The sequence below is a fragment of the Neomonachus schauinslandi genome, chromosome 1 (genome assembly GCF_002201575.2).
Source record: "Neomonachus schauinslandi chromosome 1, ASM220157v2, whole genome shotgun sequence".
Taxonomy (NCBI): Eukaryota; Metazoa; Chordata; class Mammalia; order Carnivora; family Phocidae; genus Neomonachus; species Neomonachus schauinslandi.
Window position 1 is genome coordinate 200,191,141 of NC_058403.1, and position 27,061 is coordinate 200,218,201.

The following is a 27,061-nucleotide window of genomic DNA, read 5'->3' on the forward strand; positions in this document are numbered from 1 at the left end:
GCTTGCCAAAAAAAAAAAAAAAAAAAAAAGCCTGCAAAAGAGGAAGGCCTGGGAGAGCCTGGCTGCCCAGGGAACACCCACCCAGCATTCTGGCCCTGCCTTCTAAAGCAGAATCACTGTTTTCTAGAATTCTTTTTTTTTTTTTTAAGATTTTATTTATTTATTTGAGACAGAGAGAATGAGATACAGAGAGCATGAGAGGGAGGAGGGTCAGAGGGAGAAGCAGACTCCCTGCCGAGCAGGGAGCCTGATGTGGGACTCGATCCCAGGACTCCAGGATCATGACCTGAGCCGAAGGCAGTCGCTTAACCAACTGAGCCACCCAGGCGACCTGTTTTCTAGAATTCTGAAAAATATACGGTAGTTGTCCGAGCGCACATCCGTTGAGCAGGTACGTTGGGCAGGTGCAGAGGTGTGCCCTTCCCCGGCCTTAGCTCATGGAGGCCTCACACCAGCAACATGAGGGAAGCGCTGTCATCTCCCCATTTTACGTTTCAGGAAACTGAGGCTCAGGGACTGGCCCCAGCTACCCAGGGGCAGCACTGGTATTTGAACCCAAGTGGGGCGACTCCAAAACAGGTACATTCCGAGGCCTCTCCACAGCCTGACCTAGGGCTCGCTGCCTGATTGCCCAGAATGTTTGTTATGTTGATTTTGTGGTTCCGTTCTCTATACACTTGGTGCATCTTTGGGTAAAAATACCAAGCAATCCTCTCCTTGCTTCACGTTGCTTTCTCCACCATCCTATCCTGAAGCAGAGGGGACCACAGTGGGAGAGGGGCGAGCCACCGTACCCCAGAGTGGAATCAAAGGTGCAGCGGGGAGCAAAGACTGTCCTGGCCCAGCAGCATGGAGGGGAGCATCCCGGGGGGCGCAGAGGCCCCACATGGAGCTTTGGGGTCCAAGCAAGGAGAGGAGATCCTGCATGGGAAGTCGGGCGGGGGGTAGCCGGGATAAGAGGTAGGTAACATACAGGGCACCACCCATCAAATAAGCAAATCTGTTACAGACCACGGGAGCCATATTTCTCTTCATCAGAGAAGGGAGGGACAAATATGGAGAGAGAGAAAGCTAGAACGAATCCTATGGTGGAAAATAACAATTAGAGCCATCGCTGTGAGACTGTGGACTTCAACACATAAAGATGAACCTGTGCATTTAGATGGAAATGTGCACGTCCGTTCCCTAGCTGTCACTTCAAGGGCCATGGAGCAGCAACCCCTCCAAGGCCCCCAGCACCCCTAGCCTCCAGGGACTGGCTTCTCAACCCAGCTTCCCGTGAAACGGAACCAGAGCGCCTGGGTGAGAGGCCTGATTCCAGGGCCGGGACAGGGAAAGTCGAAAATGAACAGCTTGTTTTGCCAGAGAGCAGGCAAGTGCTCAAGGGGTGATGGGGACAAGCCAGGAGCACACGGGGCCAGCTTGAGGGAGCTCCCAGGGACCAACAATGAGCAGCAATGCAGGAGGGAACCTGGAGCATGCACAGATGTTAAGTAAGTGGACACGCTGATAATCTGACGAGGAATGAGGTATTTTCAGAGATGCAGATTACTTGTCCACAAAACACTTTTCCCTTACAAAGAGAAAAAAGAGTAACCTCGCAGGGAAGAAGACTGGCAGACACTACTTCATCAAGTGACCCAAGTAAGCACCCCGGATGGCGGGCAGGTGGAAAGCCTGCAGTGGCTGAGCTCCCGATGGGAACGCATCACCATGTCCATCCATCCATCCATCTGTCTGTCCGTCTGTCCGTGAGATTCCTGCCAAAGAAAGGTCACACAGACCTGACTGAGCAGCTGGTGCCTTGCTCACAAATGCTTCGGGGGACCAATGCTCTTGACACGGGAACCGCCAATTTTCCGTGAGCCTAAGATTGTTCACAAAGAAAATACAGTACTCTGTAACTCGGGCTTCTCTTCCAGGGAGCCCACCGTCGAGCCCACCGTGGGATTTAGGGGGGAATCTGTCTGCACCCGGGCTGGGCTGGCCTGGGGCACTGTGGTCGCCAAGGGTGGGAGCTGGGTCAGGAACAAGCACCCCCCCCCCCCGCCCAGCCCTTTAGTGCTTCCTGGGCTCCACCTCTCCCATTCTCAGAGTGGGAGAGGGTCTTACAGGGGCCGCTGGGCCCCCAGGGAGACAGCTTGGGGCTGAAGAGCTTCCTGGAGCCCTGGGTGGGGAGTACACGGCAAGAAAAAACATGCTGATCTTTTTTCTTTTACTAACTCCTTTGCTTTCCCCGTTTTCTCACCTTGGCCGTTGGGCGGCAGGGAAATGGAAGGAGTTTGTTTCAACTCTGGGGCGGCCAGAGGTACCATGTTCTCCATGGGCCTGATTGCAGAGGCCCTGGTCTACACGTACTGGGGAGGAGGTCCCAGGAAGGCTCTGCTGTGGCCATTCTGCTCTGGGTCTTGTCACGCGGGAGCCACACAGGAGCCATGCGGCGTCAGGACACGCCTGGACCTGTTAGGGTCCCCATTAATCTCTCATTCACTGCGCAGGGTGCCTGGGCCCCCAGGGGATCAACATGAGGGGCCCACTGTGCCATCGGGGCACCTAATGCAGTGGGGCAGGGGCAGGAAGGAAGGGGGCCCCAGCTGAGGAAGGGCCACAGAAGGGTGGCCACGAAGAGGAGGGGAGGGGAGGGGAGGGGAGGGGAGCGGAGGGGAGGAAGGAATGTGGTCAGTGCTCCTGGTGGAGGGAACACTGCACATTCTGGATCCTGAACACGAATGGGGGTGGAGGCGGGAAAGAAAGAAAGCTGGAGAGGTAGACAGGGCACATCTCAAAGGGCTGCTCGAGCCACCTTAAAACACTCTGGACACAGACCGGAGGGAAAGGAGGCCAGAAAAGAACCAAGCTGGAAGGGCTGTGATCAGACGTCCCTGTGGAGACAGCTGAGTGGGGCTGGACTGGGGGGCCCCAGGAGGTACCAGGGACACGTGAAGTATCTGTCCCGCATGAGCCCCCAAGCAAGGCGGGATCACACCTTCACTGGGGGAGTGTGACTCTTTCCTACTTAACCTGGCAAGTGAGCTCTCTGTTCTCCAGGAAGGAGGCTTTCGTAGAGAGCTTTCTAGAAAGCAGTGAGCAGTGTCTGGGTTTTCCACCCTGCAGCTTCTCACAGGTGTGTGTATGTGTGTGTGCGCGTGTACGTGTATGAGAGTGCATGTGTGCGTGTGTGCGTGCTCTACACAGAGATCCTCTCCAGGCAACTAGGGGTCACCCATGCTGTTAAAATGACTTACGGAGGGGCACCTGGGTGGCTCGGCTGGTTAAGCGTCGCCTTCGGCTCAGATCCTGATCCCAGGGTCCTGGGATCAATTCCCACATGGGGCTCTCTGCTCAGCAGGGAGCCTGCTTCTCCCTCTGCCTGCCACTCCCCCTGCTTGTGTGCTCTCTCATACTCTCTCTCTTCTCTGACAAATAAATAAATTCTTTAAAAAAAATGACATGTAAAATCACGGTGGGGAATTGTCTTTTGGCTTGGGGCCTCCTCAGGTTTAGACTTGGCACATCTCCCAAGGAGGGTCTACACAGCCCCGGGGGGTTACACCAACAGCCCTGAGAGAAGACAAGTTCATCACACACTTTAAACTTGCACCCACCACCAGCACCCTCAGGATGATGTTTTAAAAGGGAGTCCTAGTCTTGTGAATAGCATTTGCCCTGTATCGTATTTCTGTGTGTTAAAAGTGCAATTTCATTAAAGGTAAACATTTAAAATACGTCACTATTTTTGGGGCACCTGGGTGGCTCAGTCGGTTGGGTGTCCGACTCTTGGTTTGGGCTCAGGTCATGATCTCAGGGTTGTGGGATGAAGCCTCCTGTTGAGTTGGGCTCTGTGCTCATTGGGGAATCTGCTTGAGATTCTCTCTCTCTCTCTACCTCTGCCCCTTCTCCCCTGCTCATGTTCTCCCTCTTTCTCTCTCTCCCTCTCTAAAATAAATAAATAAATCTTAAAGTCTCTAAAATATATCATTATTTTTGTGACCCTATTTTGGCATTTCCTCATTTTTTAAAAAAGATTTTATTTATTTATTTGACAGAGAGAGAGACAGCGAGAGAGGGAACACAAGCAGGGGGAGTGGGAGAGGGAGAAGCAGGCTTCCTGCGTAGCAGGGAGCCCGATGCGGGGCTCGATCCCAGGACCCTGGGATCATGACCTGAGCCGAAGGCAGACGCTTAACGACTGAGCCACCCAGGCGCCCCCATTTCCTCATTTTTTAGTGGCTTTGGTAGGCCTCGAAGAATGCGTGTGGCCCACTGACTCTCGGCCTCTCGGTTAAAAAGCAGGTTGGAAGCTGCAGTCGGGTATAACCACCCCTCAACATGGGATGCTCCTTTTCTTTGACCCTCTCCGCCGTCCCCCTCGTGCTTGCTTAAACCCCTCCGGGGACGAGCAGCTCATCACTCCGCAAAGCAGCTGGCTCCATCGTTAGAGTCTCGGCCTGTTGCCAAGTTCCCCGGCAGCAGGGCAGGGGGCCATCCGGGAAGAGGCCGGCAGACATCTGAAATTGGCCATTGTGATCCCTTTCTGTGTTCCTTTCTCCTTTTTCTCCCACATTCCTCTACAATATGGCTCCTGGACCGTTTTTAACCTTCTGGAAAATCACCTTTAGATAGAAGTCTGCTTGTGACTGATGGTCCTCATTGTGGTGCAGCTCCCAGAACGAAACATGTTCTCGAGGGGCCTGCCTGTGGTCAGATGCTCACCATTCAAAAAGACGCACATTCATGGGCTCTTTGAGCCACCATGCCAATGCTGAGCTCACAGCCATTAAGCATCCGGCTCCCCTTTATCCACCACCCACTGTCCCTGGCCAGGAGGGGACCGCCATTGTGGTCACCGGCAATGCATTCGCTCACAGCCCTGGTGGCATCTACGGATTTTCTCCTCCCAGAATAGTCTTGTGAATAGCATTGCCCTGCATCGTATTTCTGTGTGTTAAAAGTGCAATTTCATTTAAGGTAAACATTTAAAATACGTCACTATTGAGGCCTCAGCCAGCTGGGAGAGCAGCAAGTCGGGGGTGGTTTCAGCGAGGAGTGGGGTACTAATATTCACTAGTGACCGCCCCCCCACCCCGGGACATGTCTGTGCACGAACACATCGCCCTCAAGGGCCAGTCTTTTTTGTGTCGGTTTCCCTGCACAAAGAATGATCTTGATAACAAAGCCCAGAGGCAGAAAAATCAAAAGAGAGCTCTAACAGGCACATTTCCGTTCCTAAGCAAGTTTTGTTTTTTTCTCTCCCCAAAGCTGTTGGAAGTCTGAGTTATATAAAACAATCTCTGGCCACCCCACCCATGTCAGCCCAAACAACATGCAAACTTCTGGCCCAACGTGGAGCCATCCCCCTCCCCGTCCCCTCACCCGGCACAGCTGTTTCCTTTTAGTTCTGCTGGCCCTGTGTCAGCAGGAATGTGGCCCGCCTATGGAGGCCAAGAACTTTCCCCACTCTTCTCAAAGGTAAGAGCGTCCAGGGTACACATCTCCAAAAATATGGCAAAGGCAGTCTCAGCCCTTGGTCAAAGCCGAAGACAAATGGCCTATAACCTTGGCCTTGGAGACCCTCATTAGGAAAGTCCTTTGTTTCTTTGCAAAGCTTGTTGGCCTGATGCTGTCATCATTCAACAAGCATTGCTTCTGTCCCTTGTGTGCCAGGCCCTGGGGCACACGATGCTGGGAGAGGCAAGAAACCACTGAGCCAAGTTCTCGGCTCTCACGGGGCCCCCATTCCTTGGTTGCTTTGTCCCTGAAGGTCAGCAGTGTTCCAGTGGAGAGAGAACTGGAGACACGGATTTTCAATCCAGCTTAGACACCTGGCACTTGCATCCTTTGGGGCAAGTTATTCAAGACCCAGATTCCCCATCCATGAAGTGGGGCGATAATCTCGACCCCGCCTACACAATGGGATCCTTGCAAGGACCACACGGAGACCCTATGTGTAAGGCAGCTGGGCAACCTGCAAAAGTGTGGGAGGAGGGGGAGGACTTCAGGAGGACTCATGGCCTCTGTCCACCTCTTTATTCCCTCCACTCCAGGGGCGAGACATTACCTGACCCATAAATTTGTGAAGGATAAACTAGGCACGCTCAGCTGATGTCTTCAGCTATAACAGCTCACACAAGAAGAAACAGAAAAGCCCATTAGCTCTATAGGGTACTACAGATTTCAATCTACCTTACTAGAAACTCCCTACCTCCCCAGACAGCCCCAAAACTCAACAACTGTAAACCCAGCTGTGCCATTAGGGATCCTGAACTTTCCAAATCATCACCCTAGCCCTACATAATCTTGCCAGACGTTTTGCCGGTTTCTCTTTTGCCCCCATAGGATCCTTCTAGGTGCACCAAATCTGATCCTCGGCCCATGGCCAGAATTGGCAAATGGCCCCAGGGAAGAAAATGGCTGGTGACAGCCTGCTGGCTTCTGAAGATCTCTCCCTTCTGTGGGATTTTTCAAAGAACCAGCTTTTGGTTTCATCGATTTTCTCTATTGATTTCTTGTTTTCAATTTCATTGCTTTCTGCTCTCGTTCTTGTTACTCCTCTTCTGCTTATCTTGGGTTTAATTTGCTTTTCTTTTTCTAGTTTCCTAAGGTGGAAGCTTTGCAGACTGATTTTAGATCTTTCTTTTAGATCTTTCTTTTCTAATATACGCATTCAATTGCTAAAACCTTCCCTCTAGGCACTGCTTTAGCTGCATCCCACAAATTTTGATGTTGTTTTTTCATCTTCATTTAGTTCAAAATATTTTTTAATTTCACTTGAGACATCTGCTTTGGCCCAGGTGTTACTTAGAAGTGTGTTGTTTAATCTCTAAGTATTTGGGGATTTCCCAGCTATCTTTCTGTAATTGATTTTAGTTTAATTCTGCTGTGGTCTGAGAGCAGACCATTGTGTGATTTCTACTCTTTTGAATTTGTTAAGGTGTGTTCTATGGCCCAGAATGTGGTCTATGCTGGTGAATGTTCCATGTGAGCTTGAGAAAAATGTGTATCCAGCTGTTGATGAAGTAGTCTATAGATGTCCATTGTACCCAGTCGACTGATGGATTTGTGGTTCGGTGTCTGACATTAATTTGGGAAAAATTTTCAGTCATTATTGTCTTAAATATTTCTACTGTTCCTTTCTCACTTTTTCTGGAATTTCCACCATGCATACGTTACACCTTTTATCATTGTCCCACAGTCATTGCATATTCTGTTCTGTTTCTCAGTCTTTGTGTTCTCTTTGCTTTTCACTTTGGGAGGTTTCTATTGATAGATCCTCAAGCTCAGAGATTCTTTCCTCTGCCATGTGCAGTCCACTGATAAACCCGTAGGCGTTCTTCATTTCTGTTACAGTGCTTTTCTCCCTAGCAATTCTTCTTGGTTCTTTTGTAGGATTTCCATCTCTATGCTTACTTTTCCCATCTGTTCTTGCATGCTGTCTGCTTTATCCATTAGAGCCCTTACATATTAATCATAGTTGTTTTAAATTCCCAGTCCGTTAATTCCAGTATCCCTGCCAGGTCTGGTTTCTGGTGCTTGCTCTGTTTCTCCAAAGTGTGGTTTTTCGCTTTTTAGTATGCCTCATACTTGTTACTTCGTGGCCAAACGGGTAAAAGGAACTGCTGTAAATAGGCCTTTAGTAATGTGCTGATGAGGTGTGGGGGAGGGGAAGTGATCTGTAGTAGGGCCATGGCTGGTTTTCTGTTTTTTGTGTTTTTTTAGAGATTTTATTTATTTATTTATTTATTTATTTATTTATTTATTTATTTATTTATTTGATAGAGAGAGAGAGACAGCGAGAGAGGGAACACAAGCAGGGGGAGTGGGAGAGGGAGAAGCAGGCTTCCCGCCGAGCAGGGAGCCCGATGCGGGGCTCGATCCCAGGACCCCGGGACCATGACCTGAGCCGAAGGCAGACGCTTAACGACTAAGCCACCCGGGTGCCCCCAGGGCTGTCTTTTAGTGCACCTGTGCCCCTGGACTGTGAACCTCACACTGCTTCTCAGTTCCCCAACTCTAACTTCCCCCACCACACACACACACACCCCTAGGTGGGACGGGATGGCTAGCCTGGGATTGAGTTGGGTATTTCCCTTCCTCCAGGTCAGGTAGGCTCTGGTTAAGTAGTTTCTCCTGAGGGCAGGCCTCCTGAAGAACAGAGTGCTCTGGTGTATTTCAAAATGGTCCCTCCCCTCCTCCTCCCACCACCTGCTAGAAGCATGAGAGGATTTACTCACAGAAGTGTGGGGGCCGTTGATGACTGGGTCCCCCTGGAGTTGTTAACTCTCAGAGTCGTCCACACTGAGCCTCCAGCAATTTGCCAGTTAGAGTTCAGGTTTCCCTCCCTGGGTTGGGTTCCCAGTAAGTGTGGCTCTCCGTATTTCTCTGTTGGTCTCTCCAATTTGGGGAGCAGTGGTTGGCTCTGTGACCTCACTTCTCTTATGGATCTCTAAGAAGAGTTGTTGCTCTTTTTTTTGTTTTTTGTGGTTTTTTTTAAGATTATTTATTTATTTATTTGACAGAGAGATACAGAGAGAGAGGGACCACAAGCAGGGGGAGTGGGAGAGGGAGAAGCAGGCCTCCCGCTGATCAGGGAGCCCGATGCAGGGCTCGATCCCAGGACCCTGAGATCATGACCTGAGCCAAAGGCAGACGCCCAACGACTGAGCCACCCAGGCGCCCCTCTTTTTTTTTTTTAAGATTATTTATTTATTTGAGAGAGTCAGCACAAGCAGGGGGAGTGGCAGGCAGAGGGAGAGGGAGAAGCAGGCTCCCCACTGAGCAGGGAGCCCAATGTGGGGCTCGATCCCAGGACCCCGGGATCATGACCTGAGCTGAAGGCAGACGCTTAACCCACTGAGCCACCCAGGCACCCCAAGAGTTGTTGCTTTTTCTGTGTGTCCAGTTCTGGTATAGCCTCCTTTTACTTCAGGTGATCACCAGGTCCCAACTTCAGGGGGCTATCCCAGCAGTGAATTAGGAACAATTCGGACCTCCTTACCAAGACATTAAAGCTCCTTCTCAGCCATGGCCCTGGTCCAATACCCTCAAGGTCCACTCCTACTCCTATTTCCCTGGTAAATGCCAAGCCAGGTCTTGCAATCATTTCTATAAGTAATCTATTCCTTCCCACAGCAGAGACTGCAATTCCCAGCTCAGGCCGGGCTGTAACAGGATAGTCATTGGTCTGGAAACAATGAGGGAAGGGGGGGCAGAGGTTGGCAAATACCATCTCTTGAGGCATGGGCCTCATGTACGGTCTCTCCATGGAAAGTAGTCTGGGGTCTCTCTCAGGAAATGGGGTTCTCTTTCAGCGAGGGGATGGGGGCTTCCGCCTGCTCAAAGCATTCAGGGGAATATCAGGGACGAAGATCCCATCTTTACCCCAGCTCCGGGTCCTTTTCCTTCCTGACAGAAGCGCTGACTTCGGCAAGGGAAACCAGCCCAGGGGGCAGCTTATCTCCTTTGGGGCTCTGCCATTCTTGCACAAGCAAATCCTAGGGGTGTCAGCACATTCTACCCAGTAGCTGCAGATCCGTCTCTTTAAGCTGTACCATGAAGGCCCTCTGGCTTTTATAACACACCACAAGGTGACAGCCGATGAGCCTTTCATTTATTTTTCAAAGGCCTTTCATCATTAAGAGAAGCCCGTTAACTAAACAACTCTTATAATTACCGCTGACTCCAGGTGTCCTTGTTGGTAGAGCTTTCACAAGCCCCAACACTTCCTCTCCTGGACCTCATCCCAACCCACCGCAGGCGAGTCTTGGTAACAATGACACTAAAGGATGGCCTAGCTTGTCGCCGGCCCACCTGCCACCGCCCCCAGGGTCTTCGCAGCCATCGGCCAATGACTGCTCCTGTTTTCAAGACCCATTTGAAGATTTTATTTATTTATTTGACAGAGAGAGAGACAGCGAGAGAGGGAACACAAGCAGGGGGAGTGGGAGAAGGAGAAGCAGGCTTCCCGCCAAGCAGGGAGCCCGATGCGGGGCTCGATCCCAGGACCCTGGGATCATGACCTGAGCTGAAGGCAGACGCTTAACCGACTGAGCCACCCAGGCGCCCTCAAGACCCATTTGAAGGGCCTGCTCCTTAAGGCCACTTCTAGTACCAAATGCTTAGTCGGAGTCACTCCCCAAGTCAAAGCCTGAGACAAGGACTCATATTTGGTAGTTTATCTGGGCAGTAGTCCCACAGGGAACAGGAAGGAAGGACGGGGAAGGGTAAACCAGGAAGGAGAGGATTGACCACAGTCATGGGCACCACCGGCATGGTGTGTTGAATGCACCGAACACCTCTTGGAACTGTCCACCCAAGGATCAGATGGAGCAGCCTTTCCCTACTGGTTGCTGCCCCCCGGTGGTCGTGGGTTGCCTCGGGAGGCGCTAAGTCCCCAGCACTTTGGGGCTGTGCATACTTCCAGGCTGAGTCTTAAACTGATTTATTTGCAGGCTTGGACGGACATGATTTGGGAGACCCAGAAATCACAGAAACAACAGAACCAACTTGAAAGTTCTGTACGTTGCATTCCCTGATGTTTGTTTAATGGCCACTAAGAACAGCTCTGCTTCTGCTGGATGAAGCATGGGTCTCTCCAGGACAGTTATTTTTCCAAGTCTCCACCATCAGTTTTCTCTTCCCTTATTCTGAGAGCTGCAATCATCACACATTTCCCATAAATGCCTCTCCTGGACAGACCTTGCTCATTGGGGGTTCCATTTCACGTGTGATGTTCGCGCCTGACAGGTAGGGGCGGCCTGAGAAAGGCAGAGACAGATGCTAATTGATTTCTCACCTCCGTTCTCACTGGTAACTGCTCGGCTGGTCAGCCCCGTTGGGTGGCGGTCACGCACGAGCCTGGCAAAGGTGCATCCGTCTGATGTCTTGAATCATCAGGACTGAAGTTTCTAAACTTGACTAAACTCCATCTGCATCTTGACCACCGTCATGTCCCAACACGGGCAGTCAGCCAGGAGCAAGGTGGGTGGGGGGGGGGATACCAGGCTCATTGCTGCCTTGTCGGGAGCACTGTCATGGTGCCTGGAGGGATAACCGCTGGGAAAACATTTTTTAAAAATGAAAACCCAGGTTGTGTTCTCAAGAGGGAAGCAGCTCCAAGTCCAAGTCGAAGCAGCTGTTTGTCTCCATGGGGCTGGACCTGGCCATGCCAGCAGAAGGTGACCGTGCCAGGACCTCTGGAACCAGGCTTCAACTCACATTATGTTCCTTCCATTAGGCAATACAATCCTAACTCCTCACCCAATTTGTCTAACTGAAATGCACAGAGCAAATGCCCTGGCTGAGATACTCGCCCTTCCCCGGGGCTCTTTAAGATTGATTGGGGAGTTTCAGTTTGGAAGAAACTAAAGACTGCTCAACCTGTGAAGAGACTTAATTCCACGCGCTGTGAGTAGAATACAGGCTTATGAAGAGCCTTCTGGGGCCATCGAGAATGGCCTTCCCTTCTGTCCCCAGAGTATGATGGCAGGCTGAGTAATCAAATGACAACATCTCTAAAGCAGCCTTCTTCATGCTGATAAAACAAGGAAATCTTACGAAACACCAGGGAGGGGTTATAAAATCCAGAGCACTTTCAAAACAAGAGTTTTAAGAATGCTTGGCTAAGGACCAAAGTGGCCACTAAGCCCCGGACCCTAGGGAGCTCGGCCTGGATTTCTTGGAGGGCAGAAAGCAAGAACTGGGCCTCCCCAGGACTCAGGAAGGTTCACCAGCCAGGTGGAAGCCATGGGTGTGTACCTGGGGCATGTGCCTCCTTTCTCCTCCCCTAGAAGCACCAAATCCACAAGGAGAATGAATTCCGTGTATGTGTGTTTCTTTCTTTGAAAGCTCTACAGGGGGAACATTTTTCACAAAATACATATGAGCATTTCCTTTAAACCATATTTCTGGTAAATCCTTATTCTAGTGTTTTTGTTGTTGTTTTGAATCCCTGCAGCAGGAGATAAACAAGTCTCCCTGGAGAGGCACGACCAGAGAATTCTCCCTGGGAGCAGATCTCTGGATCTGGTTGCCATTCGCTAGACCAGAGCCAGACTTTCTGGCGTGGGGCGGGGGGGGGGGGAGGGGTGCCACCAAATGGCATCTTGGATTACTGCTGAAGAACTCTAACCGTACCAAACCAGACTAGAAATATACTTTAATTTTACATGTACAAATGTTGCCTCAAATTTATAACAGATAAGAAAAATATATACAAACTGCGGCTTAAAAGGAAAAGCAAAAAAGCCAAACACCCCGAATTTGCGTTGATGTGCAAATCATCCCAGGAAGCCGACTTTCTGTCTCTTGGGCCCCAGGCTTTCCTCCTTGTGTAGGACGCTCTGCAGGGAGGCGTGCAGCACCTTGCCCACTCGCTTGCCGGTCTGCAGGACAGAAGAAAGCACACACCCGCTTGTGAGGCGCACACACTCGGACCAGGGACGCCTCCCTCCCTGCCTGCTAGCCATTCCGAACTGCATGCTTCCCTCTGCCTTACGTGGCTTTTACTTAGTGAAACAAATCAATATGAAAACAAACCCCCAACCACAACAACAGAGCAGTTACACTCTGGAAAAATCTCCATACTAAGAACAAAAACAAAGAACCCCCCACCCCCCCCACCCGCGCCAACCCCCAGGCAGCCAGCAGGAAGCGGGAAGGCAACCTCGGCCATTAGCCTCGCGCTTAGCACTCCCGCTGCCATGACAACAAGCAGCAAAACTGTCAACCAAGCCTGCTCCCGGTGAGGATGCAGAGGGAGGCCACAGGGAATCGGAGTCTGGCTAATGAAGGAACAGATGGTTCTGGGGACACGTCTGAACAAGCAGTTTCTCTTTCACCTGCCACCAAATCTCTCCGCAGAGCGGCTCAGATGGGCCCGAGCTGAGCCCTGCACGGGGTCTCGGCCGTTGCTGCCACGCAGAGATGCTAAAGGCAGGGAACGCTGGAAGGAGACGCATCAGGAGGTCACACAACCCACCGAGTTCCTAATTAGCCCCTACGCAGATGCCACACGGGGACCCCTCAGAAAACCACTCATATACAAAAATCTCTATGAAACTGTGATTGTGTCTGAGCTCACGCATCATTTTAAGACTCTGAGGAACCCACCACCAGCCTCCCCCCAACTCGAGTCGGCCGTGTTCCCAGAGCAGTTTTAACCCCACCGTGCCACGGTACCACTCTCAGCAACGACAGGGAGCCAGACGCCTGGGCCTAGACCCCCAGCCCAATCCTCCCAGTTCCAGGGACCTTCTGCCCTGGCCTCTCACTGTAACACAGGATGGGACTCCAAGGATTACTGGAAACTTACATGAAAAGATCTCAGTCTAAAAGTGGGAAGTGATCAACTGTGTGAAATGCAAAGTCAGGGCTCAGGTCCAAAGCGACCGTGGAAAGATTTTTACCAAAACATGAGAGAAAGAGAAAATGTCGGTCGATCAGACAGGGGTACTGACTGTCCACATAAATGAAAGCGGGGAGCGAGGATAAGCGGGGAGGGGACAGGCAGGACACCGGGACTTGGGGGGTTGGAATGTGAATGGCAGAGGTTGGGGCGGCGGCCTGTACAGCTACGGATGTTGTACAGGTCACGGCAGGCACTTCCGGATGGCTGCATCCCTGGGTGAGACCAGAGCAGTGAGACGGGGCCTCGGGCCACAGTACCCCCCCCAGCAGGGTCTGCAGACCGCATTCGCCGCACCCCAGAGGAGGATGCAGGGTGGCTCACCAGCCGGAGCTCTGGCAGCCACAGCACACCTGCGTATAAGGTGAAAATAGCCCAGTGTGGCTGCAGGGGGCGGCGGGAAGGCTCTGGAAGCACACTGTCTGGGTTTGAATCCTAGCGCCAGCATTTATGAGCTGGGAAGCCCGTAGGCGAGTGACTTTATCTACTACACGTCTCCATTTCCACGTCTATAAAATGAAGGACAACAACAGTAGCTGCCTCACAGGATGGCTGAGGACTAAAGGACATAATACATTTAAAGCACTAAGAAACAGGGTGCCGGACACACAGTAAGCGCACAATAAATTTTCACTATTACTTATTACTTTTGTTGTTTTACATACTGGAATTCTCATAAAATCCTCCAGGGGGTGGAAAAAGAGTTCCTTCTAAGACAAGCCAGTTGTCTAGAGAGGCCTCTGGCAGCACTTACAAAGTATTTTAAGCGTTTTGTTTAAATAAAAAAAACTAGAAACTAGCCAATTAACCAACCGGCCATGAAGAATACCTGCTGCCACGCAGGGCTAGACACCTGGGCTCAGGGCGCTGAAGAGAGCGCGCGGAGAAGGGCTGACGTCTACTGAGCACTCGGGGTAGGCCCCCACTGTGCCTCTACCTTTACTCACTGCCTTCAAAGGACAGGAAGCGGTCAGGCAGGAACCCAGTTCCCTCACCAGATCGCAAAAGCCTGGGATTTTGGAGTTACAAGCGACTCCACGTAATCAGTCCAACACTTTCATCCAGAGACATGGAAATGTGGGATCAGAGAGAGAGAGGACGAGGAACAGTGACTGACAGGGTCCTTACCTCCCAGGCCAGAGCCCCTATCGCCTCCACCCTTGGCTAGGTCAGCAGGCAACCAGCTCACACTCTGGGGTCAAAGGTGCAAAGGGAGAATTCCCATGGCGGGACCGAGGGGGCAAGAGGCAGCAAACGCTCCCTGTCAGGTGCCTGCACCTGCCTCAGGCTGGAGCCTCACCTCCATCATCTCAAAGATGCTCTCTGGGTCCAGGCTGCCCTTCCCCACTTTCCTCATGCACGTCACGACTCCCGTGCTGGTCACGGACACCAGCAAGCTGGCCAAGGAGCAGGCCTCCTCCTGAAGAGTAGCATCCACGACATGCCGATAGCCAATCTGCAAAGTCAGGGCAGCAGAGTTCACGTGAGGGTAACACACATCCCAGATCCCCACCCTTGATAGCCTGGTGGAGGAAGAATCTACACCAGCGAAGAACCCACACTCCCCATTCAAGATCTTATAATGATTCTGCTCACATGGAAAACACCAGAAGCAATGTTCAACAATTCTATCACAGGCCACTATGGAAGCAGAATTACAAAAGCACGAGAAGAAATACGGGGGTGGGGGTGGGGCTAGAGCCATAATTGAGAGACCCTCCAAGTCAGAGGCCACCAAGAGTCTCCAACAGAGGGGCGCGGGGAGAAACTGACACGTGAAGCCACGTGGATGTTTCACTGATGACAAAGATGAATCAAAAGGGTGCAAGCGAAGAGACACGCTCAAGAATGAGTCAAGTGCAGGTGGCTTTGGTCAGTCCCAATGCTTCACCATACCCCAGGCTCGTGAAGTGATTTCAGGGGAATTAAACCTGACCCACTCGGTCCTATTTCTATATGAATCCTGTGTGGACTCAGGGACAGGCCTTGGTGCACAGCCTTGGGCAGTGCCAGGGACATGACAGCACCGACCAGAGGTGAGGCTCCACAGGCCTCTGTGCTCGTGTAAAAACCACACTTAACATAACAGATCCCCAGATCCTGCTCTAACCCCTCATTTCATAGACGTGCACACAGGGTGTTTGAGTGAGATGCCTGGTACGGAGGAGCTTAACAAACTCGAGCTACTATTACCACGAACCCACGTGTGCATTCCTGGGACTCCATCGTATCTTCCAATAAAATAATAAATCAAAAAAAAAGGAGCTGCTCACATACTGGTTTCTAATATAAACCAAATTACTGGATTTGGATTAACGCTACTTGCACGTGGTTTGTGCAACTGTAACTTCTCAACCTATTAAGTAATCTTAATGGACTGGAGCTGAAGGGGGCCCACGGCAAATTCAAAAACCATCAGATAAAAGCACATACCTTGCACAGGGTGACAATGCAGGGGACGTTCTCCACACTCAGCCGGATGCAGTCATAAGGGTCATCTGAGAGTTCAATGTCCTTGGACCCCTCTTCATCCTCTAGAACACGAACTCTCGGTATCCTAGAAGCAAAAGCACAGTGAAAATTTACTGTGAGGAAGAAAGAGAAATTCTTTTCCTTGAGATTGAGAATAGGAGTCAGAATTCCTGTGTCTCACAAGATAAAGTCACACTCCACCTGTACTTTATCATCCTCATCCCTACCATCTGTCAAGTGCACCAGCAACACTGCAGAGCAGTGAAGTAAGGAGGTCTCTTTAAAAATGATGCTTGGTCAGTCATTAGGCGTCTGCCTTCAGCTTCAATCACGATCCTGGGGTCCTGGGATCGAGCCCCGCATCGGGCCCCCTGCTCCGCGGGCAGCCTGCTTCTCCCTCTCCCGCTCCCCCTGCTTGTGTTCCCTCTCTCGCTGTGTCCCTCTCTGTCAAATAAATAAATAAAATCTTCAAAAAAAATAAAAAATAAAAATGATGCTTGGTCAATCAGATATGCACATGGGGAAAAAAAAGAATCTTGATCTCTACTCATACCATATACAAAAATCCATACCAAATGGACTACAGAGATAGAGGGGAAAGATAAAACAATAAAGCTTTTATTTCTTTAATATAAAGATTTTATTTATTTATTTGAGAGACAGAGAGAGAGAGAGCACGAGCAGGGTGAGGGGCAGAGGGAGAAGCAGACTTCCCACTGAACAGGGAGCCCAATGTGGGGCTCAGTCCAGGGACTCTGGGATCATGACCTGAACTGAAGGCAGATGCTTAACCAGCTGAGCCATCCAGGCATCCAGTAAAGCTTTTAGAAGAAAAACTAAGGGACGCCTGGGTGGCTCAGTCGGTTAAGCATCTGCCTTCAGTTCAGGTCATGATCCCAAGGTGCTGGGATCGAGTCCTGGGTTGGGCTCCCTGCTCAGTGGGGAGTCTGCCTATCCCTCTCCCACTGCCCCTCCCTGCTTCTTGTATGTGCTCTCTCTCTCTCAAACAAATAAATAAAATCTTAAAAAAAAAAAAAAAGAAAAACTAAAAACATTTTCATGACCTTGGAGTAAACAAAGATTTCTTGAACAGACCACAAATAGGGCTTGCCATAAAGGGAGCAAAAACAATAGATTCAACTGTGTTGAGGATTATGAAGAATTACAAAATCCACTGCACACATGTTTTATATGGTGCCATTTGTGAACAAAGCAAAGAATCTTAACCTAAAAGTGAATCCCTTCATGCTAAAATTACACAGGGGATGAGGGACTTGTTAGTGAATGCAGTGAGTTATTACATCAGATTCTTTTTTTTTTTTTTAGATTTTTTTTTTTAATTTATTTATTTGAGAGAGAGAGAATGAGAGATAGAGAGCACGAGAGGGAAGAGGGTCAGAGGGAGAAGCAGACTCCCTGCTCAGCAGGGAGCCCGATGCGGGACTCGATCCCGGGACTCCAGGATCATGACCTGAGCCGAAGGCAGTTGCTTAACCAACTGAGCCACCCAGGCACCCTACATCAGATTCTTTTTGGTCTTTATCTTGTTACTTTCAGGCAGAAATTCATTAGTTAATCAGAAACTTTTCTTTGACATTTGAAGCCTTTTTATCCAAGATATTCTGATTTTGGAAAATTATGTGTGCCTATGGAATACACTATAATAAAATAATACCATATATTTGGATAATTCTCTAAAGTTTACTGGGATACTTTCACGTTTATTATTTCATTTGAAAAAAAAAAAGCAATGAAATAGAGTTGAACATTTTAATTGCCTGTTACTCAGTATGTTCCCCAAAAGTCAAAAAAGACAAATGAAACTATGGCCAATGTTGTACTCATTTCCCCACCCTTCGAGTCTAACGCACTATCTGACACTGGGAGGGACTCATTTATTGAATGAGATTTAATTACTCGTTCACGGTCACAGCACTAACGACCACTGGAGCGAAGACTGGATGCAGGCCTTCCGGCCCCCACAGCAGCACTGGCTTCGCATCACTGCTAGCGTAACCGCACCTGCCTACACGAGGGCAGAGAAACTAGAAAACCAGACAAGAATGTACGTGTGTTTGTATTTTCTCTGAAACCACCAAGCTTTCCACTTTCGACATGTTGGCAGGTAAACAGATGACGAAGATAAAGCCTGGGAAGCCAAAGAAGGCAAGTGCTGAGAAGTCCCTGCCCACGAATATTGTCAAGACGTCCATCTGCTCCATATTTAGATACACATTTGTCAAAATTAACATATTTAGACCCAGGTTAAGTGAAGAACACGATCTGAACGGCATTAGAAAGTGCTGCTGAAGGCTGATGAGAAAGCCTGAGGGCAAAGAGAACATTAAGAGCTAAGGTTTCTTTACTCTGGAAAGAGCTATTTAAGCTAGTAGAGAAGCTCCCAAAGGGGGCAGGTCTCCAGTGTGGTCTGAAGGGATAAACCTGACCTGTGTAATTTCACTGGCCAGGGCCTCAGAACACAAGCTGCACTTACTGTTTTTCATCTTGATTAAATGGATATTAGAGGGGCGCCTGGGTGGCTCAGTCGTTCAGCGTCTGCCTTCGGCTCAGGTCATGATCCCAGGGTCCTGGGATCGAGCCCCGCATCGGGTTCCCTGCCCGGCGGGAAGCCTGCTTCTCCCTCTCCCACTCCCCCTGCTTGTGTTCCCTCTCTAGGTGTCTCTCTCTCTGTCAAATAAATAAATAAAATCTTAAAAAAAAAAAATGGATATTAGAAATGAAATGATCTGGGGCACCTGGGTGGCTCAGTCGTTAGGCATCTGCCTTCAGCTCAGGTCATGATCCCGGGGTCCTGGGATCGAGCCCCGCATCGGGCTCCCTGCTCGGCAGGAGGCCTGCTTCTCCCTCTCCCACTCCCCCTGCTTGTGTTCCCTCTCTCACTGTGTCTCTCTCTGTCAAATAAATAAAAATAAAATCTTTAAATAAATAAATAAATAAATAAATAAATAAATAAATAAGAAATGAAATGATCTTCCCATGTCAGGCTGATGTTCTATACTTTCAGAAGAGCATAATCACCACTAGGCAGAACAAAACATTTTCCTCTGTATGATGTTTCAAAAAAAATTTTTTTTTTTTTAAAGATTTTATTTATTTATTTGAGAGAGAGAGAATGAGAGAGAGCACATGAGAGGGGGGAGGGTCAGAGAGAGAAGCAGACTCCCTGCCGAGCAGGGAGCCCGATGCGGGACTCGATCCAGGGACTCCAGGATCATGACCTGAGCCGAAGGCAGTCGCTTAACCAACTGAGCCACCCAGGCACCCCCAAAAAAATATTTTTTAAAAAGATTTTATTTATTTATTTGACAGAGAGAGAGACAGCGAGAGAGGGAACAGAAGCAGGGGGAGTGGAAGGGGAGAAGCAGGCTTCCCGCTGAGCAGGGAGCCCGACGCGGGGCTCAATCCCAGGACCCTGGGATCATGACCTGAGCCGAAGGCAGACGCTTAATGACTGAGCCACCCAGGCCCCGAATGTTTCAAAATTTTAAAAGAAACGAACTTCTGTTTGTCAAAAGACATCATTTAGGGGCTCAAGTAGCCAATAAACACACGAAAAGCTATTCAACTTAAATATTCATCAAGGAAATGCAAATTAAAACTACAATATGATACCAAGACACATGCCAGAACAGCAGATAGGAAAAAAAAACAATGAATTGGCAAAGGTGTGAAGCAACCCAGAACGCTTACACAATGCTGGCGAGAGTATCAACTAGTAAAAGCACTTTAGAAAACTGTTTTGCAGTATCTACTAAAACCAAACATAGTCATGCCTTAGATGATCCAAAATTTTCACCTGTACCCAACAGAAGTGGGTAAATACGTGCAAGAAAAAGACAAAAATGTTCATGTTTGGAATAGCCCAAACCTGGAAACTACCCAGATGCTCATCAACAGTAGAATGGATAAATAAACTGTAACAAGTCACACAAGGGGCCACCACGCAGCATAGAGCAAACAATGACTACAGGCCACAATACAGATGTCTCGAAACATAATGCTCAGTGAATGAAGCAGGCACAAAAGAGAACACACTGTGTGATTTCATTTCTATCAAGTACAAAACCAGTCTACTGTGGCTGAAGTGATCGCATGGGGTAGAGGGTGAGAGGGTTTCTGGGGACGGCTGGCAACATTCTGTTTCTTGAGCTGGGTGTCGGAAACACATTTAACTCGTAGAGTCCATCCATCCCCATGTGGGGTGGAGGAGCCAGGAAGGAAGAGGTGGTCCATTCAGCTACGTAATGGAAACAGATTTGGTGCTTTGCCCTGTTCCTCTAACAAAAGCCCTCTATGATTCCATCCCTGCTGGCTGTCCCTACACAAGGGCCACATCCACAGCAGATGAGCTGCAGCTGGGGAATGTCTGCAGGAACCCAGGGGTCTGCCCTGGCTCAAAGTCTCCATGTCAGGGGCACCCAAGCTGTAAGTACTTTTTTTTCCCCAAGTGTTAAGTATTAAGTAACATCTGATTTGAGTCAGTCAGGTAACCAGTTTGAATTTTGATTGGTATGTTAAAAAATAAGCCTGTGCAAACACACACACACACATTTATCTTCCCGAAACTCTGGCCACAACCTGGTTCAGCTGAAGGGCTAGAGAATGGCCTCTTTCCTTCTAAAGGACACAGACTCCACAAAAGGTCTTTCCAGGGTGCCTGGGTGGCTCAATAGGTTGGGCGTCTGCCTTCGGCTCGGGTAATGATCTCAGGGTCCTGGGATCAAGTCCCGCACGGGGCTCCCTGCTCAGCCGGGAGCCTTCTTCTCCTTCTGCCTGCCGCTCCCCCTGCTTGGTGCTCTCTCACTCTCTCTAATAAATAGATAAAATCTTTAAAAAAAAAAAAAAAAAAAAAAGAGGTCTTTCCATGTACCAGAGGGGCCTGATGCCTCACACAGTCCACATTCCTTGCTACCTGTAGGGCTGTTCTTGTTCTGGGGGCGAGACTTATGGCTATGCCCACGACAGATGTCCTCCCCAACCTGAGCAGCTGGGTTTCACCAAGCTGATGTACAGTTTGCCCAACACTTCCCCCATAGCCAAACAGCCTTGTCTGGTGCTACTCTCTCTTTTTGCCCTGGTGCCCATGGAAACCAGCTGGCAGATGGGTAGTTATTTCTGAAGCTCAAGGTACAACAGATGGCGACATCCTTTCTTCTCCAAGAGAGCCCCAGCACAGGCTGCTACAACGGCATTGGTCCTCGGGCCCCACCGTGGCCACCAGTCCCGGGCCGACCTCTTGACTGATCTCAGCCAGGAGTCCAATGGCACAGCTCGGGCTGGGGCACTCTACAGCTTTCATTCTCAGCAAATATTCTATCCTGCAATGTCTGACTGAAATTTATTTAACTTTTTGTTTTCTTCTGAATTACACAGGTAGTCTAAATTCACCATAGAAAACCTCTAACATACAAACGTTAAGTAGCCGATAAGAGGAGCACTGGAAAATAATCACAAAGCCCCTTTTGGGATATACCTACCTACCTACCTACCTATCTATCTACCTACCTACCTACCTACCTACCTCCAGACATATTCACAATACAAGAGTTACCAAAAAGTAAAATACAACAAAACAAACGAGATGAGAGGACTGTGTGTAGTGCCTGGTTTTCTTTATTAACAAACCTCTAAATAGGCTGCTGTGCAGACTGCAAGCCGTGTTGGGACACTCAGGTTGTTCCCAATGTCCCACCATTACAAAGAAGCCGTGACGAACATCCTAGAATAATACCCTTGCTCATTTATCCAATGAATTCCTTAGCCTATATCCCTAGAAGTCTCTAACCCTCATGTTCTATACCCCAGGATCCCCCATTCCCTTAATGTAAGTTCTCATGGCATGAACATCCCCACCCCCATGCTTATTTTCAAATGTTGCAAACTTTCTCGCAAGAACCTGGTACATGGAAGGGGGGGAAGGCTGTGTGATCAGTCAGAGGGAATACCAGCTCCAAGAGGGCTTGGTGCTGTGTCCCTTGCTACACAGCTGGCTGGGAAGCTGAACCACAGTGGAAGAACCATTTCCCGCCCCTGAACCCAATAGCAGGCTGCCACCCTGCTTTTAGAACATTCCTGTGTCCAATCAAGGAATATGTGAGCACCTACTTTGTGCCAGGCATTGCTCACAGTGCTGGGGATAGAGCAGAGTACACGACAGGCCAAACCCATGCTCCCGAGCAGCTGTATCCAGTTACAATATTTGGACAGTTGACCTGTGGTTGCTTTCCACTCTTTTTGCTCCTCTGTGGTTTTCTGGTATTTTTCTACATGGGACGTGGTTACTTATGAAAATAACAACATAAAGAACAAATACAGAAATATATGCATATATTGAGTTTCACCTTGTGAAATCTGGAGCTTACCATGAAGTGCCACCGTGTTTAATGCTAAAGTCCCTTGTCACCCTCCCCTGTCAGCTTTGGTAGAAATGTCCCCAGTGTCCCATCACAAGTGTCTGCTCGGACTCTGCGCAGGCCCCGGGGCTGTTTCCAGGAAGACTCACCTGGTGTTGAAGAGAGCAGCTTTCACAGCAATGCAGATGGTGTCAAACAAGTTCCCACCGCATTCCAGCAGCTAAGGGAGAGGCAGGGAGCGAGGCGGGGAGGAAAAGCAACCGTCATTTCTTGCTCCAAGTACCATCCCAGTTAAAGGACACCGGTTCCCATGAAATGCTATTTACAAGATAAAGAAAAGAACGTGTGGATGCTCTTCTGGCTGACACTGGTGCGTTCACCCTCATTGCAAGAGGCACCTTGGAGGCTGTGCTGGCCTGGGCCCCGCAGGTGAGGTCACCGCTGGCCCTGGCTGTGGGGCCACCACTCAGCCTCTGGCTTGTGGTGGGTCTCCTCTACCTGGCCCCCCAGCCAGTTGGGTCTGCACTCAAGGAGGACATGATCACCTTTATTTCGTCCCAGCGGTTCCCAAGCATGACTCTCCTCTGTGCTGACATAAACCCGGCCTCCACACAGGTAAATCACGGTGGCCACCGGCGCTGCAGCCGCCACCAGGTTCACGGTTATTAGCGTGGTGACCTCCTGTATGTAATCCCCAACGTACAGCTGCTGCTCAGACATGGAACAGACGCTCCGCGCTGCACATTCAGTGCCATAAAAACGAAATTCTTGCCCAAGAGCAAAAGCATTGACTGCGCTTAAGTGTGCTCATTCAGCCGGGAAGGTCAGAGCACAGGATTAAGTGGATGGTGACACATCCTTCTGTCCTCATTTCAGTGATGCCCTCCTGGCCTGTGTTACCACCCGGCTTTGTAATTGCAGCTCACTGGCCTAGCGAGGACTAGCTCTCCTCCGTGTGCTTCAGACCCAGACTGCCGCCCAGCAAAGAGCTCCAGCTGGACTCGACTCAGACCGTCTGCAAGGACTCCTGTCTTCACCAGTCAGCTGGGGGCTACTTTCCAGGGCTCCTGGGTGGCTCAGTAGGTTGGGCGTCTGCCTTCGGCTCAGGTAATGATCTCAGGGTCCTGGGATCAAGTCCCGCACGGGGCTCCCTGCTCAGCCGGGAGCCTTCTTCTCCTTCTGCCTGCCGCTCCCCCTGCTTGGTGCTCTCTCACTCTCTCTAATAAATAGATAAAATCTTAAAAAAAAAAAAAAAAAAAAGAGTTGCTAGACGTCCCACACCTCCCGTTCTCTCCCAGCTTGTCTGGACCTGTTCGCACACCCGCTCGGGCTGCTTTGGGTGTCCATACCGCACCCTCTGTCCCAACAGAGTTGCAACACAGGCTGAATGAGCTCATACTCGTAAAGCCCTCTGCAGTGTGTCCAGCACACAGTAAGCATTAGCTAAGTGCTTTTATAGAATACTGGTTTGCGCCTTCATTTCCCGTTGCCGTCCTCCCAGACAGAGGGTGAGTGCTGCACGTCCTCCACATGCGTCGCTGACAGCTGCGCTCTCTAACCCTGGCTGTGCATCACAACCACCTGGGGAGCTTATGCAACGTGCAGGGTGACATCACGGCATGTGTGTTTTACTCCAGACTTGAGGCGGTCCTGACGATCAGCCCGGGCTGAAGACCACCGTCTCCCACTCTGATATCCCACAGTGTCTGCCTCATGCAAAGAAGGTGCTAGTGAAATGCTGACATCCACTGTAGCGGCAGTGGGGTCTCCCCGCTGGAAGGGACCCTGGAGAGCACGTCACCCACCCTTCCTTGGCAGCTGGGGACACAGAAGCCCTCCCACTCGTGACACGGTGGCCTGCCACAAACTTTGATTTTCAACATTCTGGCTTATCAGCAAGAGAGGAAATCAAGAGGGCAGAATGCTAAACCCGATCTGCCCATGGGCCCCCCAAAGGGCAGGTACCAGCCTGCCTGCCTTCCTCCCTGGGGTGCAAAGGATGAGCCCACTCCAGGCCTCAGGTCTGCTTGCTCGGGCTCCTCACGGTGTGCCCCACAATGGGGTAACCCAGGTCAGGCAGTGTGGGTCTGACACTCTCCTCTGCCACTTGCTGGCCATGTGTCCTCTGAGCATCAGGTTCCCCCTGAGTAAAGCAAAGCCCTGCTTCTCTATAGGATGACTGCAAGGATTAAATGAGATCACATCCTTACCATTCCCGGCACATAACAGGGGCTCGAAGACCCTAGCTTCCTCTCCTGCTGCTAAGCAGGCACAGCCTAGTAAGAATCTTTCTGCTAAACACAGAGGCAGGGGACAATGGGTGCGATATGGACACCCAAAGCAGCCCAAGTGGGTGTGTGAACAGGTCCAGACAAGCTGGGAGAGAACAGGAGGTGTGGGACGTCTAGCATTACAGAGAGTCTGGGCTGTGGTCCTGGAGCAGGACAGAGGTGAAAATCCCTCCTATAACAGAGGTGCGGAAGGAGCAGAACTGGAGAGGAGGAGGATACACACAGTCATAAACACTCCTTTTCCTGTCAGGTGCACAGATTCTAGAATGTTCTTTTAGGGGAGCAGCACAACTTCTTCTGTTGGCCTTCTGGGGATGAGGGGTTTCTTTTCATAAGGCAAACCTCCAAAACATACTGCTAGGAAGCACAAGGAGAAAACATGTCTCCCCACAAAACACCTGCTCCCCCTGGACTTCCCCTCACCAACCTCTCAGACCCCCGGGCTCCGTGCCTCCTGGCGCCACACACACAGCCAGCTGCCAGGTGCTGCGGTCACTCCCCCACTCTCTGTCCTCCCAACGCCCAGTGCCACGGACCATGGGCCAGTCCCTCATCACGACTCCCGGGGTCACCACAAGACAGCTTTGTGACCCATCTGTCCACCAAAAGTCGCCTGCACGCTGTCATACCTAACAGGTATTCCACTTGGGAGTAAAAACCATGCCACTAAAGAAGCAAGAAGAGCAAAGAAGGGTGACATTTCCAGGAAGTTCCATTTCTACTCTCATAAGATAACCCAACTGAGGTAAAAAATAACACTGGAAATCGGGGGGTCATCTGACTGGAATAGTAAATGTACCTATAGTAAAAGCATGAAAACAGGGAAAGTTGCCCAGTGACTGAAAGATGGGCTCTGCTTAAGGACTATCCAGACCAGTTGGTAAAAATAAACTGAGATTCACTCATCTTTTTAATTCCAGTGACAAGACTGGATTTCCACCATCTTGCTTCAAACATGGATTCAATGTATTCAGTATATTTTTAGATGTAAGATAAAAACTTACTCCCCAAACGAAAGCCGACCCCCTACCTTGCAGGCACCAAGCACGTGGCCATCAAGGCTGAACGCAAACACTGGCTTTCACAGAACTGGAACCCCTCCACAGACACAAATTATGTGAATGACAAAAATGGATCTACCTCATTAATAATATACAGTTTCAAAAACTGCTTTTCTAATTCATTAAAAACTTTTTTTAAAAAAAGATTTTATTTATTCATTTGAGAGAGACAGAGCACAAGCAGGGGGAGCGGCAGAGGCAGCAGGAAAAGCAGACTCCCCGCTGAGCAGGGGGGCCCGACGCGGGGCTCGATCCCAGGACCCTGGGATCATGACCTGAGCCGAAGGCAGATGCTTAACAGACGAGCCACCCGGGCGCCCCTCATTAAAAACTTTTCTGAGGGGGCACCTGGGTGGCTCAGTTGGTTAAGCGTCTGCCTTCGGCTCAGGTCATGATCTCAGGGTCCTGGGATCGAGCCCTACATCAGGCTCCCTATTCAGTGGGGAGTCTGCTTCTCCCTCTCCCTCTCCCCCCTGCTCCTGCTCTCACTCACGTTCTCTCTCTCAAAAACAAAACAAACAAAAAAAACCCCACTTTTCTGAGGATGACATTTCAAAAGCTCATGTCTTATTTCCAAAACAAATAGAGCCTTGAGAAAAAATATTAGAGAAGAAATCCAAATGCAAGGAGTTTTAAAAGGGAAGGTCTGCAGATGACAGGGACGCAGCGTACCACGGAGACTCCTGCTTACCACATATCCTCTGCCCATGGAAGGAGGGCGCTGGTTCTCAACTGAGACAATGTCCCAGTAGTCATCCATTTTGCAAAAGCCTTCGCTGAGAGAACAGGCCTCTTGACTAATCCAAAAGTGCATCAGGACCCCTCCCTGGAACAGCCTCCTACAAAACCACAAGTGTGCACAAATATGGACAAGAAACAAAGCAGGATCACCAAAGGACAAGTGCAATGCACCACAACGCTCGTGTCTTCAGCTTTTTTGGAGGTAAGGAAAAGACAGAATGTTCTTCAGATACAGGGTGGAACCTTACAGTTCGCACCATGGGGCTGTAACTCCCCAGGCAGCTATGAAGCCTGCCTCTTATTCAGCAAGGACTGGAGGCTGCCCTTCCCTCCTCCTCAAAACCAGGACCTACAAAATTACCTGCTTGGTCGGAATTGCACTAAAAGGTACATCCCACTTACCGGAGATGAGGAAAAGCAAATGGACTTTGTAATTTCATTATTTCTACCCATTAGCGTCAGCATCCAGAACAACCCGAACCTGCCAGACAATGATCACCGCTGCTGTCTTCTGGCTAGTTGTGCTCCATCCATTACCAAATTAATTTAAAAGTATCCAGAAAGTCCTACTCTGTTTCATGCAGGATCAACACCTAGAGACAGCCAGGCTGTTCCTCGTCAGGAGGTTCACTCTCAGGCCACAAAATCTGCTCTATCTTTAGATTCATGAACGAATTTGTTTGATCAACAGCTTAGCCTTGTGACCTCAATCTGAAGTGG

At 49.9% G+C, this 27,061-nt stretch overlaps 1 protein-coding gene across 1 annotated transcript in view; it reads right to left on the reverse strand.

The window, feature by feature from the left end:
* Nucleotides 1-12,139: 12,139 nt before the first annotated feature.
* The window catches only part of EXOSC7 (exosome component 7), a 36,048-nt gene continuing 21,126 nt past the window's right edge, over nucleotides 12,140-27,061 (reverse strand). The window contains exons 5-8 of the mRNA XM_021683233.2: nucleotides 22,398-22,468; nucleotides 15,836-15,959; nucleotides 14,703-14,858; nucleotides 12,140-12,380 (exon numbers count right to left, since the gene is read on the reverse strand). Of these exons, the coding sequence (XP_021538908.1) occupies nucleotides 12,276-12,380; nucleotides 14,703-14,858; nucleotides 15,836-15,959; nucleotides 22,398-22,468 (456 nt within the window). The 3' untranslated portion in view covers nucleotides 12,140-12,275. The remainder of the gene's footprint in view (nucleotides 12,381-14,702; nucleotides 14,859-15,835; nucleotides 15,960-22,397; nucleotides 22,469-27,061) is intronic.